This window comes from Hyalella azteca, unplaced genomic scaffold (genome assembly GCF_000764305.2).
Source record: "Hyalella azteca isolate HAZT.00-mixed unplaced genomic scaffold, Hazt_2.0.2 contig7890, whole genome shotgun sequence".
Classification (NCBI taxonomy): domain Eukaryota; kingdom Metazoa; phylum Arthropoda; class Malacostraca; order Amphipoda; family Hyalellidae; genus Hyalella; species Hyalella azteca.
Genome location: NW_025937999.1, coordinates 18668 through 43871, shown reverse-complemented (window position 1 = coordinate 43871; position 25204 = coordinate 18668). Strand labels below are relative to the sequence as shown.

At 38.1% G+C, this 25204-nt stretch overlaps 2 protein-coding genes across 3 annotated transcripts; one reads left to right on the top strand and one right to left on the bottom strand.

Moving 5' to 3' along the window:
• Positions 1–333: 333 nt before the first annotated feature.
• LOC108665162 (zinc finger protein 268) lies at positions 334–5887 on the bottom strand. Its single transcript, XM_018151887.2, has 4 exons — positions 5042–5887; positions 3241–3457; positions 1892–2344; positions 334–1585 (listed from the first exon to the last, which is right to left on the bottom strand). The coding sequence occupies exons 1-4, from the start codon at positions 5875–5877 to the stop codon at positions 1271–1273; spliced, it is 1821 nt and encodes a 606-aa protein (XP_018007376.2). The 5' UTR covers positions 5878–5887; the 3' UTR covers positions 334–1270.
• Positions 5888–11477: 5590 nt separating this feature from the next.
• On the top strand, positions 11478–25134 carry LOC108665163 (trithorax group protein osa). Of its 2 annotated transcripts, none has more exons than XM_018151889.2 (6): positions 11478–11714; positions 11977–12071; positions 20706–20847; positions 21704–21817; positions 22091–22881; positions 23136–25134. In XM_018151889.2, exons 1-6 carry the CDS (start codon positions 11640–11642, stop codon positions 23500–23502), a joined length of 1584 nt encoding a protein of 527 aa, XP_018007378.1. In that variant the 5' UTR covers positions 11478–11639; the 3' UTR covers positions 23503–25134. The 2 variants fall into 2 exon arrangements, with proteins under 2 accessions (XP_018007378.1, XP_018007377.1); XM_018151888.2 differs by having other exon boundaries at positions 22091–22887.
• The last annotated feature ends 70 nt before the right edge of the window (positions 25135–25204 follow it).

Sequence of the window (25204 nt, the reverse complement as noted above, 5' to 3'; positions counted from 1 at the left end):
ATTGAGTAGATTTATAGTTTTGGGGCACATTGAGTAGATTTATAGCTTTGGGGTACATTGAGTAGATTTCATAGCGTAACGCCCTGCCTAATTCACTCAACTGAAATAAGCTTCCGATGTATGGATGATACCGTTTGTTCAGATGCAGATCGCAAAATTCATATTTTTGCAATTATAAAACCTCAACAAGGTTCTCGTCATGCACATGCCCAACATCTATATGTCCAAGTGTAAAATTTACCTATCACTAAGGGCTTCATTCAACAGGTTAGAAAACCAAGAATAAAATTACTGAATACTTTACTAAGAAATGAAGATTTGTGCGGAAAATAAATCAACTTTCAACACAATTTCACTTCAAATATTATCATGATTGGAGTAATATAAACTCAACATTACCTCGCTGAAGCACTGCGTACTTTTTGAATACAAACTAGCAACCTAAAGGAATGGTTAAGATCGAGAGCCGTGGCCGTCTAAGTGTCATAAGTGTTCGCTGTTGTTAAAGGCAATTGAACACTCTATATAATGAACTGAGTCTGTGCATTTTCCAGGGAGTAAACAAGTAGCGCAAGTGCAAGTCCAGGTTTACCAATACTTCGTGAAAACCAAACATGCGAACAGCCGGATTTCGCTCCGAAATAATTTCACAATCAGTAGATATATTCTAGCTAGCTAAAAATCAATTCAGTTTTCACTTTAGCAACTGAGTTCAGTCACTTTCGTCACTCAGAGATCGTATGTGATCAGTACCCTGGATGTCGGCAATGTTTCGAATATGACCAGCAATGATGTTTCATTCGACTACAATATCCCGATTTATTTTGAAATGTGGTGAAAATATACAAAAATATTTCTTACATTCCGGTTTCCTGCTATCAAATACCAAATGTAAAAACACATCAAAATGAGGAATAGGGGCGAATATTACAACGACTATGTTCTATTTGAAATAATATAGGAATCACTAAATTTGGTGAAAAGTTCAGGCAGATTGTGACACAAAACTTTTAGCATATCAAAATGAATTTAATTGATTTTAAAAAGTGCGAAACGGTTCAGGAATAGAGCTAAACCATCGCTCGAGAACGGAATATTGAAGACAGAGAGTTATTAATCATTTTAATAGATTTAAGCAATTAAAAAAAATTATTTTCGTTAGATGTGAATTCCCATTTTCCGACCCACAAACAGTTGCTCCTTACCAAACTCTGCACAAAAGACTTTAAGATAATTTTTTCAGGATATTTTACCCGACGTAAAATTTCAATCATTTCACTCCATGCATAATTGCTGCAATGCTGAAGGCTCTTCTGCTTACTGGAATCGTATCTTCGTCTTTCATTTGAGTGTCTCGCTTCTTTTCCAAAGCTTCTTCTTCCGATTTAGGCTTACTTGAAGCTCCATGAGAACCTGGAAGGCCCTTAGATGTGGTTCTCGTGTTGTTTTCCTGAGCGTTCTTGCTCGGATTTTTAGATTCAACATGGCGCTGCTCCAGTTGCAATCTGGAGAAAACACTGGAGGCTGGTGCCACCTTAGGGGCGTCTGCCGCTACGTTGCTGCGCCATGTAGCTGATGTCATGAGCTGCAAGTGAAATACGGTTAAAATCATCGCATATCAATAATTCAAAAGCAATTATATATTCAAGCTTTTCACAAACATGATTAATATTATAGTCAGTTAAAATAATTATTCTCGTGGTTTTATTTTCTAGACACCACGACACCTATAAAGTAATTCTCATTAGAAGCAATAATGAGGACTGTGTGTTTCAGCTGAAAACTATTGAAAACGTCGCAGTAAGTTCATTTACTGTTCACTTCAAATCACTTCATGTATTAAAAGTTATCAATGGATGAAAATTGCATTCGATATGATAATTAAGCTTACTTCAGATTTCCGTTTCGAAGTCTTAAAGCTTTCTTGGTCGCCAGGAAAATTTTCGCTCAGCGATAGTTCGTGAATTTCCTCATGGTTGACATCTTTTGGACCACGACGATTTCCTCCGTTGCATTCGTGGAGATCATCAGAAGATTGACTCATGCAGAAGTCTCTTGTTCCTAAGAGTGCATGATGACCAGAATTGTTGTTCATGCCCCAGTAGGAGTGTATAGGAGTGGCATCGCCAGACAATTCATCTTCCGCGGCCTTTATGCTGTCGGTCACTTCCTTGAAGGCATTTGTCAATGGCTGCAGAGACATGACATGGTCGGTTGACGAGTGTGTGGTAGTTAGGTGTGAGGGGTTGAAAGAAGTTAGGCACGATGCGGTCCCCATCTCTCCGGCAATTCCTCCGCTGTGGGTCAAAACGTGTCTTCTAAGGTCACAGTTTCTTCTGAACACCTGCCAGAAGATTTAAAAAATGTTCAGATCTGCACTGTTTCTGAGAAAATCTAAATTTCGCATCATCAGTATAAAGTTGATAGGATTGTCTTTCCAACTTTGAAGAACAAAAGCTTATGTCACCTCTATGAAATTACCTGGCAGCATGTGGAAGGACCACCAATTTCGTACCATTTCGTGTGACTGGTTGTTACTATTTCGAAAATCTACAGAAGGCAACTTGATTGTACCTTATTTAATTTGCGCTCTGTTTGAAGATATTCTGTACCTTACCGTGACTACTCGTGGTTGAACTACTAGTTGACATGACTACTTCAATCTATGTTCAACCAACCCATGACTTCAACCTATGTTCAACCATGGTGACTACTTGTCCAAGTCTATGCAGCTATATGGTTGCTTGACTTTTATAACATATTTATAAGGAAAACGTTTACAAATCGCCCACAATTTCACATAACTTCTGATATCCTTAACATAACTATTAATATGATATCGAAAAATCCGTTTGGTTTTAAGATAAATATTTGAGAACATCATGAAAGTATCACTAATACACTTTTTGAGATAATGATAAGCAGACTTATTACCGAATCGTGATCAATTGCGTCCATATTGATATTGCTAACGAATAAATAAAAACTTAGTGTGAACTTTAATTTCGTTTCAAATAAGTCTACCTCATCGCAGAACTGAGTAGGTTTCCCTTCAATGTTCTTCGCAGAATGTGATTCTCTATAGCCTTTTGGTGTTGTCATTAGAAACTTTCAGTTGCCCTATATAGTGGGAACCTAACCATCGCTTTACCGACGGTCACTCTTTTCACAGGCCTTTAGTACGAAACGCATTGACGGCAATTAATGTATCCGGACACACATGCCTTAGTCTGAGCGTACCTTATCACAGAAACGACAAGTGTAGGGCTTGAGGTCGGTGTGTGTGAGGAGGTGAGTTTTGAGGTTGCTGCGCTGGTTGAAGGCTCGGCCACAAGTGTGACATTTGTGTGGAGACTCGTCTAAGTGAAGGACTCGGTGCACTGCCAGGGTGCGGCTCTGGCAAAACCCTTTACCGCAGTCTGTACACTTGAATGGCTTCTCCTTGCTGTGTATGTACCTGCAGCCAGAGAATCAGAAACTTTATTGTTGATTCGTCAGTCGCGAGGTTGTGAAAGGGAAACTGCAATCATTATTGTGATGAATATTGCTTCATGAGCAGACTCAACTTCAGGATAAACCATATAATGTTGACTCTGTTCACGGATGTTCAAACTCTTAGGATATGTTCATGAAGTGGCGGTCTACTTACGTGGATATTCATATCTAAATTCAACTGATTTATATTTTAGTAATGATCTACTGCACATTACAATGTTGAAAAATTTCATACATATTGCTTAGCGAATGATGTTTTGCTAACAACATTTTTCTTTAATCCATCATTGTCTGGTCATAACATCTGACTTTAATCCAACATTATCTGGTCATAGCATATTTTTTAAATCCAACACTGTCTGGTCACGGCATCTTTCATTAATTCAAAACTGTCTATGATCACAGCATCTTTCTTTAATCCAACACTGTCTGGTCACAGCATCTTTCTTTAATCCAACAGTCAGGTCACAGCATTCAATTTGAGTGTAATTTTTCCAGAGCATGCTTCTCAGCAAAGCTGCTTTACTAACAATTTTCAAAATGAGATGCATAATCTTGCTCGGGAACATCAATTTGTTGGAGTAGATTGATTTTGTTTTTCAAATTGACGTACACTTTTGTGCTAGAGTTCATCATTCATCAATCACCGGGATTAGTTCGCTTTAAAATTTCTACCTGAAGCACATATCCTGGTTCCCTTCTATCACTTGGATTATTTTGCTATAATTTCACGCATTTTATATTCTCGTCCGTTTATTGAATAAGTTCACATTCTTGATAAAAATTAAAGCAAACCATATTGCTGCTGTTATTCCGTTAGTTGAATTAGGTTATAAGTGTTATAAAGTGAGGCAGATTAGGTTACGGTAGTGTTACAAAGTGAGGCAGATTAGGTTTCGGTAGTGTAATAAAGTGAGGCAGATAATTATACGGTATAATAAAGTGAGGCAGATTAGGTTACGGTATAGTGTTATAAAGTGAGGCAGATTAGGCTACGGTATAGTGTCATAAAGTGCGGCAGATAAGGTTACGGTAGTGTTATAAAGTGAGGCAGATTAAGTTACGGTAATGTTATAAAGTGAGGCAGATTAGGTTACGGTATGTGTTATAAAGTGAGGCAGATTACGTTACGGTATAGTGTTATAAAGTGAGGCAGATTACGTTACGGTAGTGTTATAAAGTGAGGCAGATTAGGCTACGGTATAGTGTTATAAAGTGAGGCAGATTGGGTTACGGTAGTGTTATAAAGTGAGGCAGATTAGGCTACGGTATAGTGTTATAAAGTGAGGCAGATTAGGTTACGGTAGCGTTATAAGTGAGTCAAATTTTAACTCAACGAATGTATTTTATTCTGTTAAAACAAGTTCCAAATTCCAAAAATTTGCACATTCCTCTTAATTTGAATGCTGCAATAATATTTACAGTTTCACCACAAATTTAATTTCTATACGGCATAAAATGTTGTCATAATTTAAAATACACTCGAAAAACCTCACAAATGCTACCTCTCCAGGGAAGCATTTAGTCAATTGAGTATCGCCCTCACCTGTGGTCCCGGAGATGGTCCTGTCGTCTGAAGGATTTATTGCAGATATCACATGTGTACGGCCGCTCGTCGGTGTGTGTCCTCTCGTGAATCAGCAAATTATAACTTTTAGTGAAGTTTCTATTGCAATACTTGCAAATGAACTGCTTCTTGGGGCGAGCAGCGCGTGTCCGCGAGCTGTAAGGCCTCTTGAAGGGCGGTGTTGCGGCCTGCATTGCAGAAGACTCTTCATTGAGCATTCGTTGAGGACACATTATCTTTGACTCAGAGTTCGGGCTTGTCTGACTCGGTGTGACGGGTAAGTCAATTTGCTGCTTTGACTGAAGATAATGTTGATTGTTTCTACTGTTTGTTATAATTGACCGATAGAATGGACTGAAAAGTAAAGGATAACTACCGGCAAGAAGAGGCAGAGTACGGAGAGTAGCTGCCAATGGACTCAGGAAAGCTTCACTACCTTTAAATTGCTTCTCCTCTACTTGTGTTTCATGATCATTAACTGAATTCCTTGAAACGCTTTCGGCAAGATTCGCAAAGTCAAACTTGGAGCTGGTGTTGGCTGGAGATCCTACTTTTGCCGTCTTAGAGAGGCGCGACAGCTCGAGGTAGGATTCAAAAGTAGACAGGTTTACTAAAGGCGTTGCCTCGTTTGGTGACAATCTGCACATCGTCGGGAAGACTGCGCTGAAAGCCGACAAATGACGTCGGGCGTCAGAAGCCATAGAGCCTTGAACTGCCGCCATAACTATCAGAGATGCCTTGTCCCACAACACTTGTTCGGGAGGCGGACTTGCGGAGCAAGAAGATGCAGCAGAGGAGTGCAGATCACACGTCATACCTGACGCAGGGCACAGCACCGCAGCGACTACTGGCGTAACTCGTCGAGCACCGATAGCTTCCAGGGCGCGGCGTGCAGAGCGCAGTAGCAGCGTCGCTCCATACGGCACCCGCGGGTCTCGTCCTCCCGTTGCCCTTCTTCCCAATCACGTCTCCTGCAGGTGCATTTCCGGGTCACGCTTCTACAACTTGCCGCAGTTTTTGAGCGAGAGAAGTTTCATTGGATTTTCAATAGCATAAAGAAAGACGAGTGCTTAGAATTCCTTCTGGTCAAATTTAAAACTCAAATCATTCTTGAATTTTCTGAATCAGTTTCAGAGTTATGGCTCTTGACTACTCGAAGAGATCTTCTGATAAATCGTTGCTGGCTGCAATTAAATTGCAGGACGCGCCCTACATAGTCCGCCTCTGCACACTGGTAGCCAATGAGGCCGGGGCTAGGGAAGCTACTCGAGGTTTGTCCGCCAGTAGCTGGCAACACCGACTTCTGGACTCCGCCCGTGCGACCAGTTCTTAAAAAACGAGTCGGTGGAGGCACTGTGAGGAGGGAAGGGGGGAGGGAGTTGTGCGCCATAAAGGTGTGTGGAAGGAGTTTAGTGGAGAAAAAAAAAGAGATAACTAGGGACTTTGGTCGTTGCATTTCATTCCCAGACGCGACGGTCTCGGAAGGAAGATTTTCACATCACAAACCATGAGCTTTGGGAAAACAAGCCACGAAATCTTGCGCGCGAGAAAGCGTTCGAGGCGCGTGAGATGACAATGAGCGGAGCATAAAAATTTATGAGAGACCTCGCGGGCGGTGGAAAAAAGACGTGGCGCTCGACTTGTGTTCGCTCGTAAACTGTCGCGAGAGACACAATTCTCGACACCAATTGTGCGGCCTGTGTGTTGTGTGTCGTGTGTGTTGTGTGTGCGGCGGTTGTGTCGAGTGTGTTGTGTGAGCAGGGGTTGTGTCGAGTGTGTTGTGTGAGCAGCGGTTGTGTTGAGTGTGTTGTGTGAGCAGCGGTTGTGTTGTGTGAGCAGCGGTTGCGTTGAGTGTGTTGTGTGAGCAGCGGTTGTGTTGTGTGAGCAGCGGTTGTGTTGTTGTACATTGTGTGTGTTGCGTGAAGGCATTTGAGTTGTATATGTGTTGTGAGAGATATTTTTTGTGTATGTTGTGTGAGGGCGTTTACGTTGTGTGTGTTGTGTGCGAGAGCACTTTTCTTGTTCCTTGTATATGAGCTGAGGTTGTATTCTGTGAGTGTTGTGTGGAGGAAGTTGTGTTGTGTTTGTCTGTTTTGAGTGATTGCATACGAGTAGGGTGTGTATAGGGTGTGTTTCGTGTGTGTACGTGTAGCGGCTTTATTTACTTTGAACGTGACTGTTCTTAAATGAGACGACTTTCTAGAGCAGCTGCGATGTTTTGCACCTTGCGACCTTGTGATGAGTTTAGGACGTCGTAGTCCACGGTCACGCTGATGTTCCACCTTCGTCGTCCTCCGTCTCCGAGTCGTCGCTAGGCAGGTCACCCCGGCCGCCCTCTGGTCCACGGGCCGCTCATGTTGCAGAAATGTGATTCGCGTATTGCATGCCATTCGTAATATTGCACACTTAGTTCATATTCGTAAGATAATGCGAATATTGATATAATTTAGACGTTAATATAATATATTGATATAATAATTCGTAATATTGCACATAAATGTTGAGCACACTTTATACGACATTCTTCATGCTGCAGCAATGTTTAGCACACATTATACAACATTCTTCACGCTGCAGCAATGTTTAGCACACATTATACAACATTCTTCACGCTGCAGCAATGTTAGCACACATTGTACAACATTCTTCACGCTGCAGCAATGTTGAACACACATTGTACGGCATTCTTCACGCTGCAGCAATGTTAAGCACACATTGTACGGCATACTTCACGCTACAAGCATGAAAGCGCAAATTTTACGGACTTGTTCACAAAACACTCACTATCGCCGCTCAAAGCTGGTTACCAATTATTAGACTCCTAAAATGCAGCAAATTATAACGGCTATATAAGCAATACCTGTACTCCTCCAAAGGTTCGATCGCTTTTCATTGTTAAGAATGCCGCTCTGAAAAAATCGCAACGTTTTCGATCTCGTGACAAATTAAATCAATGAGTCATAAATTAGATTGGTTCAATAAAAGTGTTTTGCAAAGTAGTGTTCATAAATTTTAATAATTACATGATAACATACATAGCAGTCACGATGTCTTAATTAGCCATTATTTTGTTCTGCATCTAAAAATAACGCCGTGAGCGATGGGTAAATAATGTTACCGATCACTCATGAGTAACTAAGCCGCGTGCAGTGCTTAATTTACATCGCAATCGTTTCGTTATTGCCTTTAGCCCCAGGCATCAGTGAGTCACAATATAGTTGTTAAAAATACTAATTTGCAAGTAAGGTATTATTTCATTCTAAAATAAATTTTTTATGAAGTTACCGACTGAGTCAAGTTTATATATTGTTATGGAAACTCATGCAGAGTTTTAATGCGCGTCATCCCATTACTTTTCTTCCATCATACTAATCCCATTCACTTAGATTCAGACTTCTTCTTTATCGTTTTTAAATAAAGCATTAATATTTTTATTTCAAGACCAACAGCAAGAAACGGAAATATCCATTTAGTAACATTCGTGTAGAGATACAAAAACTCGAGAAATGCAGTACTTAAAACATTCGATGCGCCAGTGTAGCACAATTCTTCTAAAGCCCTCGTCAAAATAATGTATCAGTCGGCAACCTCATTCTATAACATCATGAACATGAATATATCGTAAAATCATAAACAAATAATCAACCCATTCTATAACAATTTATATACGACTTATATAATTTATATATGATCCACTGTGCTCGTACTCTTGAAATTCTGCCACACAGTCTCGGCAAGAAAGCTTCTCACTTGAAACCTGCACCTAATGAGAACAAACGAGTGTCTTGTTTTGGGTGTAACCTTTAGCCTGGTGAAAGCAATCTGGCGGGATGCCCGCTGAGTTTTATTTTATTAAGTCATTAACCCGCAGCGGGAGATGCAAAATGTTATTGGAAACCATGCCCCGCCTCTTTGTGCGGTGCCTCCGTTCCGGTGCTTCCATCAATTCCTGCAGATCATTGCTAATATTCTCGCTCCCAGGGTCCTCCCTGATGACTTGTACCAGAACGCGTTATCCTACAAATCAATCATCGTTAGTTCAGAGAATTCAATTAATGTGCCAATCCACAAAACCTTTTATCGCAACGAACGCAATGGGAGACTGTGCGCTCGCTTTTGTGCATGTTGATCCAAAACCGAGGCCAGTTGCAGACATTAGCAGGAAGCTGGGAATTTCCAAACTAACGCTCATTGATCTTATTTCGAAATTGAGGGACGCATTTTCATATGAATATTGAAACTATCAAATTGATCTCTGGATAATTCAGACCAACGTAAAAATCGCTGTACTGTAGACTTATTATAATGAAATCCAAGAAACGACATCTGCACATGTCAAATTTTTTATAAAAAATTTAATTTTTTTATAATGAAAATTAATATTTATAGCATAATCTGCATACTGTTTTCTTCAGAGCAGCATATAGGACAGAAATTATCGCTTACTAATCAGTTTACTTTGCCTTCGATGCCGCCAATGTTATACGTGCATATACGAGTATTTATAATCCTCTTCAATATCATCAACACCTCACGGACAGTTTCATGTCCCAGCTGATTTCCATACTTGAACAAATTGAATAAAAGTATTGCATCGCGTTTTGTGTTCACGAAAACATTGAATTCATCAGGTCTCCTGAATGTACTGTACTTCACGCTTTAGACTCATTCCTCAATAATGTATTTAGTAAGTTGTCAATAATAGGTTTATCCTTTTATCTGCGTTGCAGGTATAATAATATAAAAAATATAATATAATACAATATAATATCATACAATTTAATATAATATCAAATAATATTATTGTAACAGTAACACATGGTAAAAAGTCAGTGAGCGGCAAGTTAGTTTGATGGTAGCAAACTCACATTTAAATATATAAAATCTAAATCACACTACCCTTTACGGGAGCGCAGCCGTGCACCACCAATTTTGTGCACCAATAAGCCCTGAATCGAACGCCTTGGATCTCTCCGGATATCCACCAATCAGCCGTGCACCACTCGGCTTTGTCCTCCTCCTGCCTTGACCACCACCTGCCGTGCACCACCAGGCCGCGGATCGAATCTGACTTCCGGGCATCGTTAAATTACGTAGTTTTACGTTCACCGCATCTGAGGTTAGGTTTCAGATAGCATAGTTCTGTTCCAAAATTTATCGTCCTTCGACAAGTGGCCGTTCGACCGAGGGCTGGTTCGACCCACGGCCTAGATACGGACGGCTTGAAGTGTTGAAGGCTATGTTCCGGAAGGCAGGAATCATGATGGTCCATTACATCCAGGGCAGTTGTGGTCTTCGGCAGGCGATGCGCCTTTACACTAACTAAAGAAATGAGCAGACTGGCGATTTCACGCAGTTAGCTACTTGAAAAAATGCTACTCTCGAAGTGTTAGACAGTAGACACAAGCTGAGAAATGCTTTTTTTTTGTTTCACTGATGACTGAAAAGGTAAACATTTATATCAACAACATATGAAAATTGCACTGTAACATCAAATAAACTTTGTCGTAGTGACTAATGAGAAAAAAATATAATAACTCAGTACTCACTGTAGTGACTGACAGAGAGCGCATTTTCTCGTCGACGAAAACGTAAAGTCACAGACAGACGGACTGACGGACATGACGAGCACAACAGCGGCTTTTTTCCATAAATGAGAAAATGGTGTAATGTGTTTGGGGTAACTCAAATAAATTTTGCTATTCTAAATCCTAACAGTCTTTCATAGTTTTCAACGGGTAATAGCTTCATAACATTCATTTTCTGTTACGGCGTTTAAAACGGTTTAAAATTTACTTCCACGAGTTGTTTTCTTGTCAATCTAGGAGTGAATTTCTTATAGAGAGGCAATCCTAAACAGGTTTTCGTTGCGCCCTTGCTGTATTTAATGCATTTTCTTTTACATTGGGTATACTAAGCATGCATCTAATCGTTCATTAATCAAGTATTCTAACTAGCGTCCAGATCATACACAAAAATATTATTTTTTAAAACATCTTTATTGTTTTACCGCTCCCGTTTCATTCCATTTGTCGTCGTTAGAGCTCGAATCGACATTTATGCGGTGGTGAAGTAATATGCAGCGCCAGATATCAACGCAATTGATTGGTCATCGGGAAATGAAAATAAAGCCTTGCTCTCGTTACGACTAAGCATTCTATAAACTTAAGCAGCAGTTGCCCGATTTTTTTCTTCAGATTTAACTCGCCCAAAATTTTTTTTAAATAAACTAATAAACCGAACAACGCAAATTCTAATTTCTGTCTCATTTTTATTACTTGCAGCTCTAATTTATTTTGGTTATTTAAGCTTAAAATTTGGCACTAAATATTCGAAAAAATCTTCTTTTGAATAAATTGCACACCGTTCTATAGTGAATTGAGTTTACAATTTATTTTCACAGCTGTATTCTAAAGCCGCCGTAAGGAGATGAGACGATAATTTAGTCAGCTCGTGCGTTCGAGGTCTTGGGGCTGAGAGGTGTGGAGTGGCTTGCTGAGTAGTGCGTGGCTTCAAGTAGATTTACCTATTAATTGTCATCACTTGTATCTTAGTAAATTTATTAGTTGGTTTAATTATGCTGAAGATGGAGGAATCGAACCGCAAAACAGCCCCGCCAGCTGAAAGTTGGGAAGAAATTGCTGAAAACCCAGTCAGTATCAGTAATAGAAAAGTTGATGTACTATAATAGCTATATATGCAATATTTTACCATTTTGTCGAGTTATTGAAATTTGTAGACTAAAGTTGATTTACTCTGCATCCTGGCAGCACAGTCAGCACCCATGAGTCATGACCCATCCCATGATCCCATCCAGTGTCCATTGATGTTTTTGTTGTAGAAATACAATTTTAAATTAAACCCAAGGCTTTTTCTTTGACAACAATTGTTCTCATATATTACAATGATTACAGGAATGTTTGGAAAAACAGCTGAGTAAGATCAAGATCAAGAATTGTTCCAGTTCCCCAAACAATGATGATGTTCCTCAACAATCCCTAAACAAGCAGTAAGTAAAATCTAATTAATAATAAAATTTGTAGTGTAAAGCAAAGTAGCAGAGCTCTTTTTAGACTCTTCCTAATTGATTTTGAGTCCTATGACTGGCAGTGGCAGGATGGAATTAGTATAAAAATGATGGTAACATATTATTTTTGATCCAACTTTTAAAGGTTTTTGGTCCAAAAATTTTTAGTTGAGATAGAAAGGAAAGGAAGAAAAATATGATGAATTAAAATTGCAATTAATTAATAAAAGTTGAAATGCTTAGATTTCAATTAGACTAAATGATAAATATTAATTCATTGACAATTTGACTCATGGTTGAACACTACAAATTAATCTTCATGAAGTTAAATGAATCATGCCACTAATAAGAATTTAATGCAATGCACACTGCAGAGAAAGTGTGGAAAACATCTCCCTTTAGGGCCGTGACTAGAGCTAGAGGTTTCCCACAATTTCAGGAACCATGAGATTTCTGCCAGATTTATTACCTCCTATCCAAATTGTTAACAAAAGTGCATGATCTGGCTGCGACATTTGAAATGTATTGAAAATTCATCACATTGGAGCTGCAAGATTTCAGAAACAAGTAGGAAAATTCCAATCCTGAAGTCTAATAAATGTTCAATGCAATGCACATCGCAGAGGCTGTTTGATGGAGCAGGATCATGTACATAGTTTGCCTCATGAGGATACAGTAAAAGCATGTGCACAACTGCAGTCTACGACTCTATGTGATATATTGATACTGGTTTCTGGTTGTCAAAGCAGCTGGCCATATCAATATGCTGTTGCCAAGTGTTTTATACTAAAAACATTTAACCTTTAAATTTAATTAAAACACATTGGTTTAAATAATTAATAACTATGTGAAAGGAGCTGATTCAAGAAGCCTTATCTAGCAATCTTTTTGTTTGCAGTTATAATGAATCGAAATAATCATTTTAAATATTGTTAACTTTATATTCTGTTCAAGTTAATTACCATTTGCTTATTTATGATGAAGGTTTTAGATATTTTTCAACTTTTAAATGATTAAACTAATGTTAACTTAACACCCATTCAATAATACCACTCTTGTAGCTAAATATTTTAAATTCAACTATTTTGTCATTTCAAAGACTCACTCCATTGACTACATAAGTTTATTATCCCACAAGCATATTCTTATAATGTTTCTGAAATAATTTTCATTCCTATGTTTAATTGGGATCCATAAATTACCTCCAGATCCTATTATTATTGATGTCAAAGTTGAAAATGGAAAATGATTCAGGAGTTAATATCGACAATGAGTTTAAATTTTCTAAGCATATTGAAGGCCAAGTTAATAAAGCCAATAAGCGACTTGGACTGATAAAATGCTCTTTCAAGTTCCTAGATGCAGAAGCAATGATGAAGCAGTTGTTTGTTGCTGTTGTGCACCCAAACCTAGAGTTTGAAAACGTTGTGTGATCACCAAAACTTGAAAGACAAAAATTTAGTTTAGAGTGTTCAAAGATGTGCAACAAGGATAATTTCAGGCTTGAAAGGCAAGTCCTATGAGAAAAGATTAAAGATTATGAAGCTTCCAAGCCTCAGTTATTGACATCTGCATGGAGACATTCGAAGTATTCAAGTATACTCATGGTTTATACAAGGTCCCAGAAGGATTACTGGAATTTGAAACAAGAACCAACACCAGGGGCCATGGCTATAAACTAAAAAAATACATTTTAACACATCTATGCAACAACATTTCTTCTTGCTTCAAGCCACAGACACGTGGAACAGCCTCCCTGATAGCATCATTGGCGCTCCGAGTATGAATGCCTTCAAGAACAAGGTAGACAAAGCTATGCAGATGCATATGTTCAGTCTTAAAATGCCTAGCACCTTACAGACTAGGCCAATAGTTCAGCAGGACAGCAATTATATCAATCAATAGTCAGTTATGGAAAGATCTGGTTCCCAAAAAGTACAAGAATCAGCAACAGGTCATGGATCTATTTCTGCAGTGCTGACACTTCTATTATTTAATTTGGAATCCATGGATGAAAATTCTATCTTCATTCTCATGGTATTCCCACAAAGCCATCAAACAGAACCAACATTGAGTACGTACCCACAAATTTGTTGTACCGTAAAATGGGGTAACTTAGACCGGCGGGGTAACTTAGACCACTTTTCGTTTTTATTACAAAAACCCCCACAACTCAAAAACTATTTGACATAGAAAAATTTTGTCAATGGGCATTAAAGGCCTAATACTGAGGCTACATAACACAATTATTTGCAAACTATGACACTTTCCTCAAGTTTGTCATTTGCATATGTAACTAGAAGAGTTCTACTACAATGCACCAAAACCTGGAGTTATTTGGAGTTATTTTACCAAAAAATATAATTGATTTTACCACCCGGTCTAAGTTACCCCAAGAGCTGGGGTAACAAAGACCATCACTTTTTTTGAAATTACATAAAGACTATGAGAAGCAGGAGCCAGCAATTTATGGTGAGTGAAGCTAGAGTATAGACCTGTATTTTGCATGTTTCAATTCAAGTTTAATTTAGCTAGTAAGAAAATAGCATCATTTATAAGAAAAAAAGTGGTCTAAGTTACCCCATTTTACGGTATTCTTTTACCGTTGATTGGTAAAAGCATAACAACCTCAACAAACTTTATGCATTGTAATTTAATTGAATAACCACATGTCATTTTCATTCATTTGCATGCTGTTCTTATAAATTATGAAACTTTTTCATAAAGTTTCTGATATTCATAAATGATCATTAATTTTTGCATCATATTTCTGAAAATTATCAGTTTTGTTTTCCATCAAGTTATGAATTCTAAATAATTTTGTATGCATTTTTGGGATCAAAATTCTGAAAGAAACACCACTAGATTTGGGTTTGGGTTGTAGTGACTCTGAAAAATACATTTCAGAGTCAGGCCTTTACAATGGCCATCTGCCATGCTTCACATGTCTGTTTTGTTAGTAGGAGAGAAGAGGGAAACCAAGCTAGGTAAAAGCATCATTGAAGCAGAGGCTAGAGGGGCACGAAAGTTTGTGATAAGGGTAAGATGAAGAAAATAATAAGTTTAAGAGAAATTCAAGAGGAAATTGATTTGCTTTATTATTGCTATGTCTCATTTATTGCACTTTTGTATATAGTTCATCTTAGATGTATATGAAATCTCTTAGGCCCTGCATGATTATTTGTGTTCTATTAAATTATTATGGAAAAATGTTCTCGCCTCCATCCTTGCCACCCGCCTCTCCCTAATTCTCAGTGCACTCTCCAAATATTGCTTTCCACTCTCAGTCATAGCAGCAGTCACCTTTGTTGACAGCCGACAGGCCCACTATACAGCAATCCCTTGATTAACGCGGTTAATAAATCCCCGAGTTTTACCGTGTTAAGCAAAACCGCACTAATCAAACCAGGGTTGGCGATTTTTTTGATTTTTTAAAAAAAATAAAAAAAAATAAAAAATCAATGATTTTTTTTATTTTTTCATGATTTTTTTTATTTATTTGATTTTTTTTTTTTGATTTGTTCAACTTTTTTGTCGTTTTTGAAGTGGTATTTTTTATGTTGCAATTAGCCTAACTAACAATAACAGTATATGGATCATAATGGATGGCTAAAAAGGGCACTTATTGCCTTCAATAATGGCCAACAGGCCAAGGTAGTGTTTACCACTTAGGGATTTTTGGGTAAACTCATACTTTTTGCTTATTACCATCACAAATGATAATATTCTCACAAGGAACCGAAAAAAAATTCAGAAAATAATTCTCGTCATTAATGGGTTAAAGACTGCCACTCAATATATTTAAATATATGAAAAAATCAAAAAAATCGAAAAAATAAAAAAAATCATGATTTTTTTTATAAAAAAATCATGATTTTCTTATTTTTTATTTTTTTTTTTATTTATAAGTGATTTAATCACATGATTTAATCATTTTGATTTAATCATTGCCAACCCTGAATCAAACGTAAGAATATATGGGAATAATTATAATGAATCCTCAAAAATAGCAAAGTTACATAATAATTTTTTTTTCCACTAGAATTCATCATATTTTTTCATCATATTTTGACATTCATTCACCATTATCAAAACGCTTAATTATTTCAAGCATAGTCTCCAAAGTGATATTTTTACGTTTAAGCGTTCCCTTTTTGTCCATAATTATGACGGTAATTTATCAAGGAAAATTATGTATAACTGGCACCGCGTAGATTAAGGGTAGGTTGCAAATTTTTTTTTCGCGTTAATCAAAACCGCGGTATTCAAAACCGTGCTAATCAAGGGATTGCTTTAATTGCAATCCATTTGTCTCCTGTTCACTCATCCAGCACACTATCACACTCATCATCCAGTATCACTCATCATTTCCAGTCTCCTGCTCATATGCATCACACTCCATGATCAGATGTTCCAGTTTCCCTTTCACCTGTCACACATGAAACAAATGCCTCTCATCTCTCATTCCACCTGTATGTCCATGCATTCACACTCAAAGCATTTGCTCTCACACAGAACATTAGGTATCCACCTCTACTTCTGTCATATATGTACTCATACTTTTGCATCTCTTTCATCTTGTTCATTCTCAGGCTGCCCTTTTTTTACATTCCTTGCTTCCATATTCTTGAACCACATAATTTCACTTTTTTTCTTCCATCCTTTGTCATCCCATTCGATCCCTGTTACACCCTGTACTGTCCTCGGCCATTCTTCTCTTTGTCTATTTCCAGGGTAAGCCCATGTTTCATGAAACTAACACTTGCGTACTATTGCATGACACTTACGTTCTAATTTGCTTACTCTCAAGTTACACAGGTACCTGCCTACATCTTACTTGCCCAATGTTCATCTTCCATTCTTCCAGTTGTACTTTATATCTCAATGCTGCTTTCATTCTTCTCTCTCAAAACGTACTCCATCCCATATCTCCTTGCAAAGCCTCCACTGCAGTCCATCTGGGAGCCCCAAATGCCATTCTAGCCACCATATTCTGTAAAACCTCCAATTTACCCAGTTTGCCATCATTCTATGCAATAACGTTCATTCCATGAACAATTCCAGGCACTGCCACACTTTTCCATACTTCTCTTCGAACATCATATTTACTTGACCTCACTCTTGCTATACCGTACTGCCCAGTATTCCTACCACTGATTTGCTTTACTAAGACTCGATGCTTTAGTTCTCTCACATCCTTTTTGGTCAACACTCATTCCCAAGTATCTCCTCATTTATCATCCCAATCCTCCCAGCTGCTCCACTCTATCCACATCAGCAGCTGTTCCATTCACAACTAGCACCTCAGTTATATAGTCAATCATTCTCTGAAGTTCAACCCCATTTTCACTAATTATTACCATCAAACGAGGTAATAAGGGATGGGCAGGGTAAATCGGGACGCTCGTCCCACATTTCGTAGAAATGTTTTAGCAGCTAAACTAATCAAAATATTGCAAAACTAAAAATAGTAGTGTAAACTTCAACATTTTAAATTGTATCAAGCTAGTTAAGAAATCATACATATACTATCTCTAAAAAATTGCTGAAAAAAAGTGTGAGAAGTGTGATTTTGGAAAAGTACCTCTACTAAAGTCTGGAGCAAAAAAAAAAAAAATATTCACCATATTAAAAAGTTTTACTTGCATAAAAGTTGCACACAGGTGTTGGCTTTAAAACCTGATTGACAAACTTTGCCTCTCGTTCCAAAAAAAATGGCAGCCATTTCCGCACAAAGGGGTAATAAGTGACACCCCTAAAAATGCATTTACAGTTCAACCTCAGTTAGCAAAGGCTCCAGTTAACAAGAAAAGTGATTAACAACAAATAATTTTGATTACATTTACCTTGCTCAGCTAAAAAAAAATTCTAAAAATTAATGCATCATTGGTCATCACAAAATTGTGCACAGAATGTCATAAGTTCTAGCACGACATTGAGCCGCAGACTCACATGCCATCTGCAAGCTGGAGGACCAAAGAATCATATGCTGGAGGCCCACAACGAGACCATCACCCGTGCCACGTTGGAGGCCTGCACCAGCGTCGTCATGCGGTGCCCCGACACAACGAGACTGTCGATAGCGGAGGCTCTCATCATTAAGGACGAGTCTCCGACTATCAATTTGCAAACCGCGGGATTCGTCAGGACGTTGAAATTATTCTCGGATTAATTTGATTTTCGATTTTGAACCGTATCTACAATACTTTCTGTATGAACTTATGTCATGTCCAAATTTCAATTTTTAGCGTTGTAATAACTGTTCACTTGCTTGATAATGAATATTGATATATTCGAAACGTCGCACTGCAATAAAATGTCATTCGGTAATCTACTTTTTGATCTCCAAGCTCCAGCTAGAAATTTCGTTCGGCTTATCGAAAAGAACAATAAGAAAATCGTAAATAAAAAGTACGCTCCGGTCTTCAACCAAACATGTATAAATGAAGAATGTCATATGTATATAGAATTGTGCCCTGGGCATCATAGGATGAAAAGTAATTAACCTAAACTATGATTTATTTCTCAAAAACATATGATGGTTGTGTCTAAAACATTCCTTTCTGTTTCAGGCACATTTTTTATGATCTTTTTTATAGTGAATTCACCTAACCCAATTAAAATAGTGTGATAGTACGAGCCGTCTTGTAAGCTTACTGATACAGAAGAAATGCTATATGGCTGCTGATATGAAGCTTGCACTGGACAAGGTTGTTGTAAATGCTCAATGGCATGTTCATGGATACAGTAATATCACATCAATAATACGGTAATGAATGAATATGGCGATATCAATAAAGGATAAACAAGTAAAAAACACAGAAAATGTCATTTATTCTCCATCTACATCATCTACAATGAAAGAGAAGGACTTCAGAGTACTGTTAGTAATGGATGAGTACACTTTGCATGCTTCAAACATTTTAAAATTGAGTTTTATTTCAAGTGCCCCGGATTACTCTGTTCCCAGGGGTAATTTGGGGCGGTTTTATTTTACATCTGGCATCTTACAAATAGCATATGGAATTTTTTGAAAATGACATTCAATAGCCCTCTCAAAGAGATATAAAATGAGCCCAAACTTGTTTATGAAATGTTTCATGGTAAGAAGTTATTAACAAAAAATGTTCAAAACCGTCCCTTATTACCACGTTTGGCAGTACTGTATTATCAGCATAAAGTAGCATGTTTAGTCTTTCATCTCCAACAGGCACTCTCACATCCATTCTTCTCAGTCTAGCAGCCATTTCTTCAGTGTACAGGCTGAAGAGAAGTGGAGACAGGATGCATCCTTGTTGAACACCCCACATGCACTTCACCCAGTCTGCCTCCAAATCTCCAAACCTATATTTTGCTCAAGGATTTACATGCATACCTTTAACTATCCTCACATATTTTTCACTCATACCAATTTTTTTCAACATTTGGCATAATAATTTTCTATCAATCCCATCATATGCTTTTTCTATATTTATGAATGCCATGTAGACTCTCCTTACATCCCTCTTCATTTTTTCAATCAATTCATTCACAACAAATATGTTATCATCTCTTCTGTCACACCTGAAACCATTCTGCTTCTGAGAACAATTAAGTAAAGTATAAAGTAATATGAGAACAATTAAGGAAGATGACTTTATTAACACCATGTGACACATGCCTAAGTTCTCAGAGTTTCCTCTTGTTTTTAAAAGTAATTCACAAACGATTTCACTATAAACAATTAGCATTTCTAAAAGACATGACATGTTTGAAAACTTGCAATGTGAGGAAAATTATTCATGAGCCTGTTTTGTTTTCAGTGTTATCTGAAGTGAAGTTGGAATTAAAGTATCAACAAAAACATGAAAAAAATGTATTAAGACGAGTAAGAAGAGGTGGGCAGTTGAACTTTGAAACCACTTTTCATCATTTAATTAAATCTCATTATGTATCAAATTAAATTGGATATTGCTCAAACAGGAAGTGTGCCATCTCCAGTTGTTCATAGTGCTTAAATTTTGTGACACATGCCATAAAAGAATTGGAGATTATCTCATTACTTTGTTGGTACCAAAAACTTGAAACCATTCTGCAATAGTCAACATAAATTTTTCTATTATAGAACATTCATTGCAAAAATTGTTCACTTATGGATAAATGATTAGTGAAGATGATCAAGAAGGGGGTCACATAGATCCACATGCAGTCTGTAAATTGCTCGACATCAGACTAGCAGCAGCCACTCATGAGATCAGTGTACCCCTTGGCATTGCAGTGGGAGGTGTAACATGATGGCAGACCAAACCATGAATGACCTATTTTGGATACATTTAGAATCTCATGCCATTCTGGGATGTTGGGCAGCCACCAGAATTTTCCAATATTCATTGATAAAAATAGTGAGTTACTAGTGATTTTTGGAGATTATGAGCAGTGATTTGTCATTCTTATTTTTATGAAAAAAATTAAGCCAGAAAAATAAAAAAGGTGCAATTGAAATTAATCATCCAATTGGTTTTGCACTGTTTCCTAGTTACAAAGGATTGAATAAAGTTTCAGTTTAGCTTCAATAGTTCTAAGATGCCGTGATATCATTTTGACATGAACATCTTGATAATCTATTCATATTTTCAGGGTGACTATACTAAGTGGTGATGAGCACTGTAGGACTCAGTATGTTCCTGAGGTGAAGGTGCTGATCATGAAGCGTCCATCACAGTCATCTTCTGATGCAGCGGCTGCTAAACCTAAAGCTCCTCTCAAGACCTTGGAACAGGTGATATAAGAGACACCTTTTGGATGGTGTTTCACAGCTGGTGGAAAAATGAACTTCTTTAATAAGAGTATATTATTTCTTAATTAATTTAATTTTTAATGAGAAATGTACAAAGCACGTTTCTCATTGTTGTTTTCCTTTACGGTTGAAATGATTGCTTTACTTTGTTACGAATTACTTTGCCATTTCCCCTGTATAAATTGTATAGTCTGTTTTTGTTGTTCCCAATTGTTCACTGAAGTCCGTGATAAAATACTTTACTCCCATGAAGCTTTTCCTCTTAAAACAATTATTTTCACTGACTTGATGGTGCTTCTTGTTTTGAAAGGCTTGCCCCTAGGATTGCATCGTCTCTGTGTTTAATGCAACATCAAATATAAAGTCATTGACTAGTACTTAATTTTTTAATGCTTCACAGTTCCCAAGTCTATATTTCTTGTTTACTATCATGTTTGGCAGAATTCAATGAGGTTAAGGCATTCCCACCAGGATCAATTGCAAGTAACATTGCTGCCTTTACTGTTGCTGTTGTTAGTATGTGAAGTATACGTAATCCAGCATTTGGAGAGTTCTAGAACAAAGTAGATGGAAAGTTTCATGTGTGTAGCTGACACACATGAAACTTTGCTAGTTACTAAGTCTTTGCTAGTTACTAAGAATTTTCTGTAGTGCATGCAAGTAAACTACTTGAAATTGTGCAAAAGATTTGCCTTCTATTCCAATTTGAATAGTCTCAGCTTCTGTGATTAAAGTGTTGCACGAAGTGATTAAAGCTGGAAACTTCATGCAACTTTTATAAAAGGTTCTTCAATGATCTTCAATGTATATACTACAATATTTTAATGTCATTTTCCAGAGGCAAGCTGAGTACAATGAGGCCCGCATCCGCATCTTGGGGAATGCTGAGCCAACTGCATGCAGCGACAAGACGGACGCCTCATCCGTAGCTGCACCCGGGGATGTCTCCAAAGTGAGCTAAAGACAATTTCTCATAGCAAGGCTTGAACTAATCTTAGTTGTGAATTTAGTGCAATTTAGTTAAGACAAACTTATCATGGGTTTTTGGATTAGCAAATTTGTTTTTTATGTCCTTTGTATTACAAAAGAAGAAGTTAGTGACCACATTTTCCTTGCAATTTCAAGAATTAATGGCTCCCATGGAAGTTGGAGTCATTTGCGTTTTTCATGTAATAGCTTCATGATATAAAGCCATATAAACTAATCAACCTCATTGAAATTCCAGGGCAATAGTCCTGTTGCTCAAGGCGCTCAACGTGGTCTCATAACCGGAGCAGCAGCGCGACAGCAGCAGCAGTCAAAGCCAAGTGGGCAATGGCAAAACAAGCACAAGACCTCCGGCAACTCCCAAAACAAGCGTGCTAATAACGCATCCAACAACAATCAGTCAAATAATATACAGTATAAGGATCAGAGTCACATAGTTCAGCAGCAGACCCCAATAACTGTGCCTACACGTGAGCCTGGCTTGACTATGTACTCGGTCCCTGAATTCTATCCTGGTGATAGTCAAGCTATTCATCATTATCAACAGCCTTATACCCACTGCTATCCACCAACCATGACCACGTGTCAGCCACAGTACCCAACTTCCATGGCGGGTCAACAACCAACCCCTCCTCAGCTCCCTCAACCATACTCTGCTCAGGACTACTCACTGTCTGCTCAGCCATACCCACCTTCGTCATACGGACCTGGTGTGCCGGCTCCTGCATACATGCCGTCTCCCAACCCTGTTTACTCACCGTATGTGACCAATCATCAGCAACTTCCATTCCACTGCTATGCTCCTCATCCCTTTCCTTTGCCTCCTCATCAGCATCCTCAAATGATGTCGCTGCAGCAACAGCCACCTCTGCAAACACAAGCATCTACTCCAGTGTCTTACAATCTGCAGCAGCTGCCACCGCAGACACTCTCAGCCCTAGCAGACCCGCAGCAGCCCATGCCAGCTCAACCGCCGCATCAACGCCAGCAGAACAAGAAGCAAAACAAACGAAACCAGAAAAATACCAGGTACCGGTATGTCAGAAGGGCCCTTACGAGCTGATCAACAACATTGCCTTATGGACAACATTCGTGAATTATTTTTAAATTCCTTGTTTTGAATTTTTATTTTCAATTCCTTGTTCTGAATTATTATTTTAAATTTCTTGTTCTAAGGTAGCTAACTTGCATTCATTGAATATTTTGTATCGAATCCAACATCCTTCATTTGAATGTGAAGAAAATTTATGCATTTGCATGTTACTATACACTTGTTTGAGCAGCAACTTGAGGCCGGACAACTCTACGTCTCCAACGCTGGTGAACGGCAAAAAGTCAAGCCCCAAGATTATGGCCAACGGTGCGGCATCAGGTGAAGCTCTCAAGCCCCTAAGTGATAGTCCAGCCAACACGTCTTCTCCACCTCCTGACGTTTCTCTTGACGCAGCTGAAGCTAGTCCCATGGAGACCGTGAACAAACAGAAGAAGAAGCGAAAGAAGAAGAAGAACCCGGTTAAAACCTCGGCAACTTCATCAATTTCAACGACAGGCAAAACCAACGGCACGCTCAGCAGTAAAGAAGGTAACGGCAGGATCATCCGTATGCCACGTGGTCCCGATGGAACCAAAGGTTTCACACTCGTCAGGTAACAGAGACCTTAACTTAGGACATTAACGATAAGTTCAAAGTTGTTGACGTTTTTATTAGATTTTGTATTCAAAATAGTTCAGTGAAACCATCCCTTTTGTTTGCCTTCTAAATTGAAAAAATTCATGAAAGAACTTGTCTTACGATGTCAGAAACTTTTCAATGTTCTTAATAGACTATAAGCAACTATTGCAGTTATTGAGCAACACATTTCAATGTAAAGAATGAATTCTGTTTACCATAGATATTTTTTTTTCTTATATTCATTCATGAGATGTTATGCATAGGATCTATTCAACTTCGTCTCAAGCAAGTGGGGTAAAGAAACTGTGGTATGGGTGTGCTGTTGAATTGCAGATGCTATTTTGATTGCGCTTACAAGTTTGTAGACATGTATCTATAAGGATGTTACTTGGGTTTTTATGCCTGAAACGCGCACTCTAACCTAGGCAACTACGTTGAGATGTTTGCTGTACATTGATGCATGTCGACGTTGTGGTCACAAATGCTAGAGCCTTGTAAAATAAAAATGCCCATCACATGTATTCCTTTAAAGGAAGCACGTTTTCACAGAATATGACCGCCGAAAACTTCTTGAGTAAAAATTCACTCAGGTCATAAATTCTAAAATAATTTCTGTAATGCAAGTTTCAACTGTAAATACAAATTTGTGATCACGATTCAACGGTTGAATTATACAAAAAATCCGGACTTGATTGTACGTTGGCATCAGTAAACTCGCGGGTGGAGTCAAGCAGTGAATGCTTTTCATTTCGATCCATTATCTCTGAATCCATAGTAAAAGCGAATACTGTAAAACTTGACCTGTCTGGGATCGACGATTCTCGACATCTCAACGAACATTCCTAGAAAGCTTTACTCGATGACGCCATATTTTGTATGATTTAGAAAATTTATTAGAATGGAAAAGTTTTGGCAGCATGGTGTTCTTGGTTTACTTCGAGTTTTTTATGAAATCGGAGCCCCTGTCTTACATAAATCCTAATAGACAGTAGTGCAACGCCAGAGCTTGTTTCCGTTCTTCTTTAACGAATAAAGTGACTATGAATAAATTAAAGTTTGGGAAGGGTCGTGTACCTACTCCGTAATTAACTGGTATAATGAAATGTAAACTTTTCTAGCAGCCTTAACAAAAAACGGCAAAAATTGGCTGTAAATAAAATGGCTGTCACGTACTACAGCCCTGGGCTGACGTCATGAATTTCTGAATAATTTGCCCTCTCTTCAGTTCTTTCTGAAATATTCAGTCATCTTAATAACATCTATCCTGACTTCATGGAGGAAAATAATATTGTAGATTCGGTGTAATATTGTGTAGTACTTTTTTTCTATGCCAGAGTGGTGTTGATAAATGTTCAAGTTGCTGCATCGTAAAACTTCACTTGCTTCGTTAGTTTCATCTCGCTTCCAACTTACCAGGAAGAGTAAAATAGTATTGATGGAGTAAGATGTGTTCAGCGCGCAAATTAACCCTTGATGAACTCTTCAGTTGTGTTGAAACTTGTAACGAGTGTAACGAATATGCTTCGGAGTGTGCGATGCCTCCTCGGTACTCCATAGGATGTGTATATTTTTGTAAAATTGGAATAAAAACTCAATAAAAATCAATGAATCATGGTGTTCTTCAAGTAGTGCGTACCGCAGGGCAGAATTTCCTATTTTTTTCCTTTGGAATTCGGCAAT

What these genes read in the sequence shown, in the direction of transcription:
- LOC108665162 (XM_018151887.2), bottom strand. Translation starts at nt 5,877, where the DNA reads ATGACGTGTGATCTGCACTCCTCTGCTGCATCTTCTTGCTCCGCAAGT. An exon ending in GACCATCTCCGGGACCACAG is followed by an intron (nt 3,458 to 5,041) that starts GTGAGGGCGATA and finishes CTCTGGCTGCAG; the next exon opens with GTACATACACAGCAAGGAGA. An exon ending in CTTCGAAACGGAAATCTGAA is followed by an intron (nt 1,586 to 1,891) that starts GTAAGCTTAATT and finishes TTTCACTTGCAG; the next exon opens with CTCATGACATCAGCTACATG.
- LOC108665163 (XM_018151888.2), top strand. Translation starts at nt 11,640, where the DNA reads ATGCTGAAGATGGAGGAATCGAACCGCAAAACAGCCCCGCCAGCTGAA. An exon ending in CTCTCAAGACCTTGGAACAG is followed by an intron (nt 20,848 to 21,703) that starts GTGATATAAGAG and finishes GTCATTTTCCAG; the next exon opens with AGGCAAGCTGAGTACAATGA. An exon ending in CAGAAAAATACCAGGTACCG is followed by an intron (nt 22,888 to 23,135) that starts GTATGTCAGAAG and finishes TTGTTTGAGCAG; the next exon opens with CAACTTGAGGCCGGACAACT.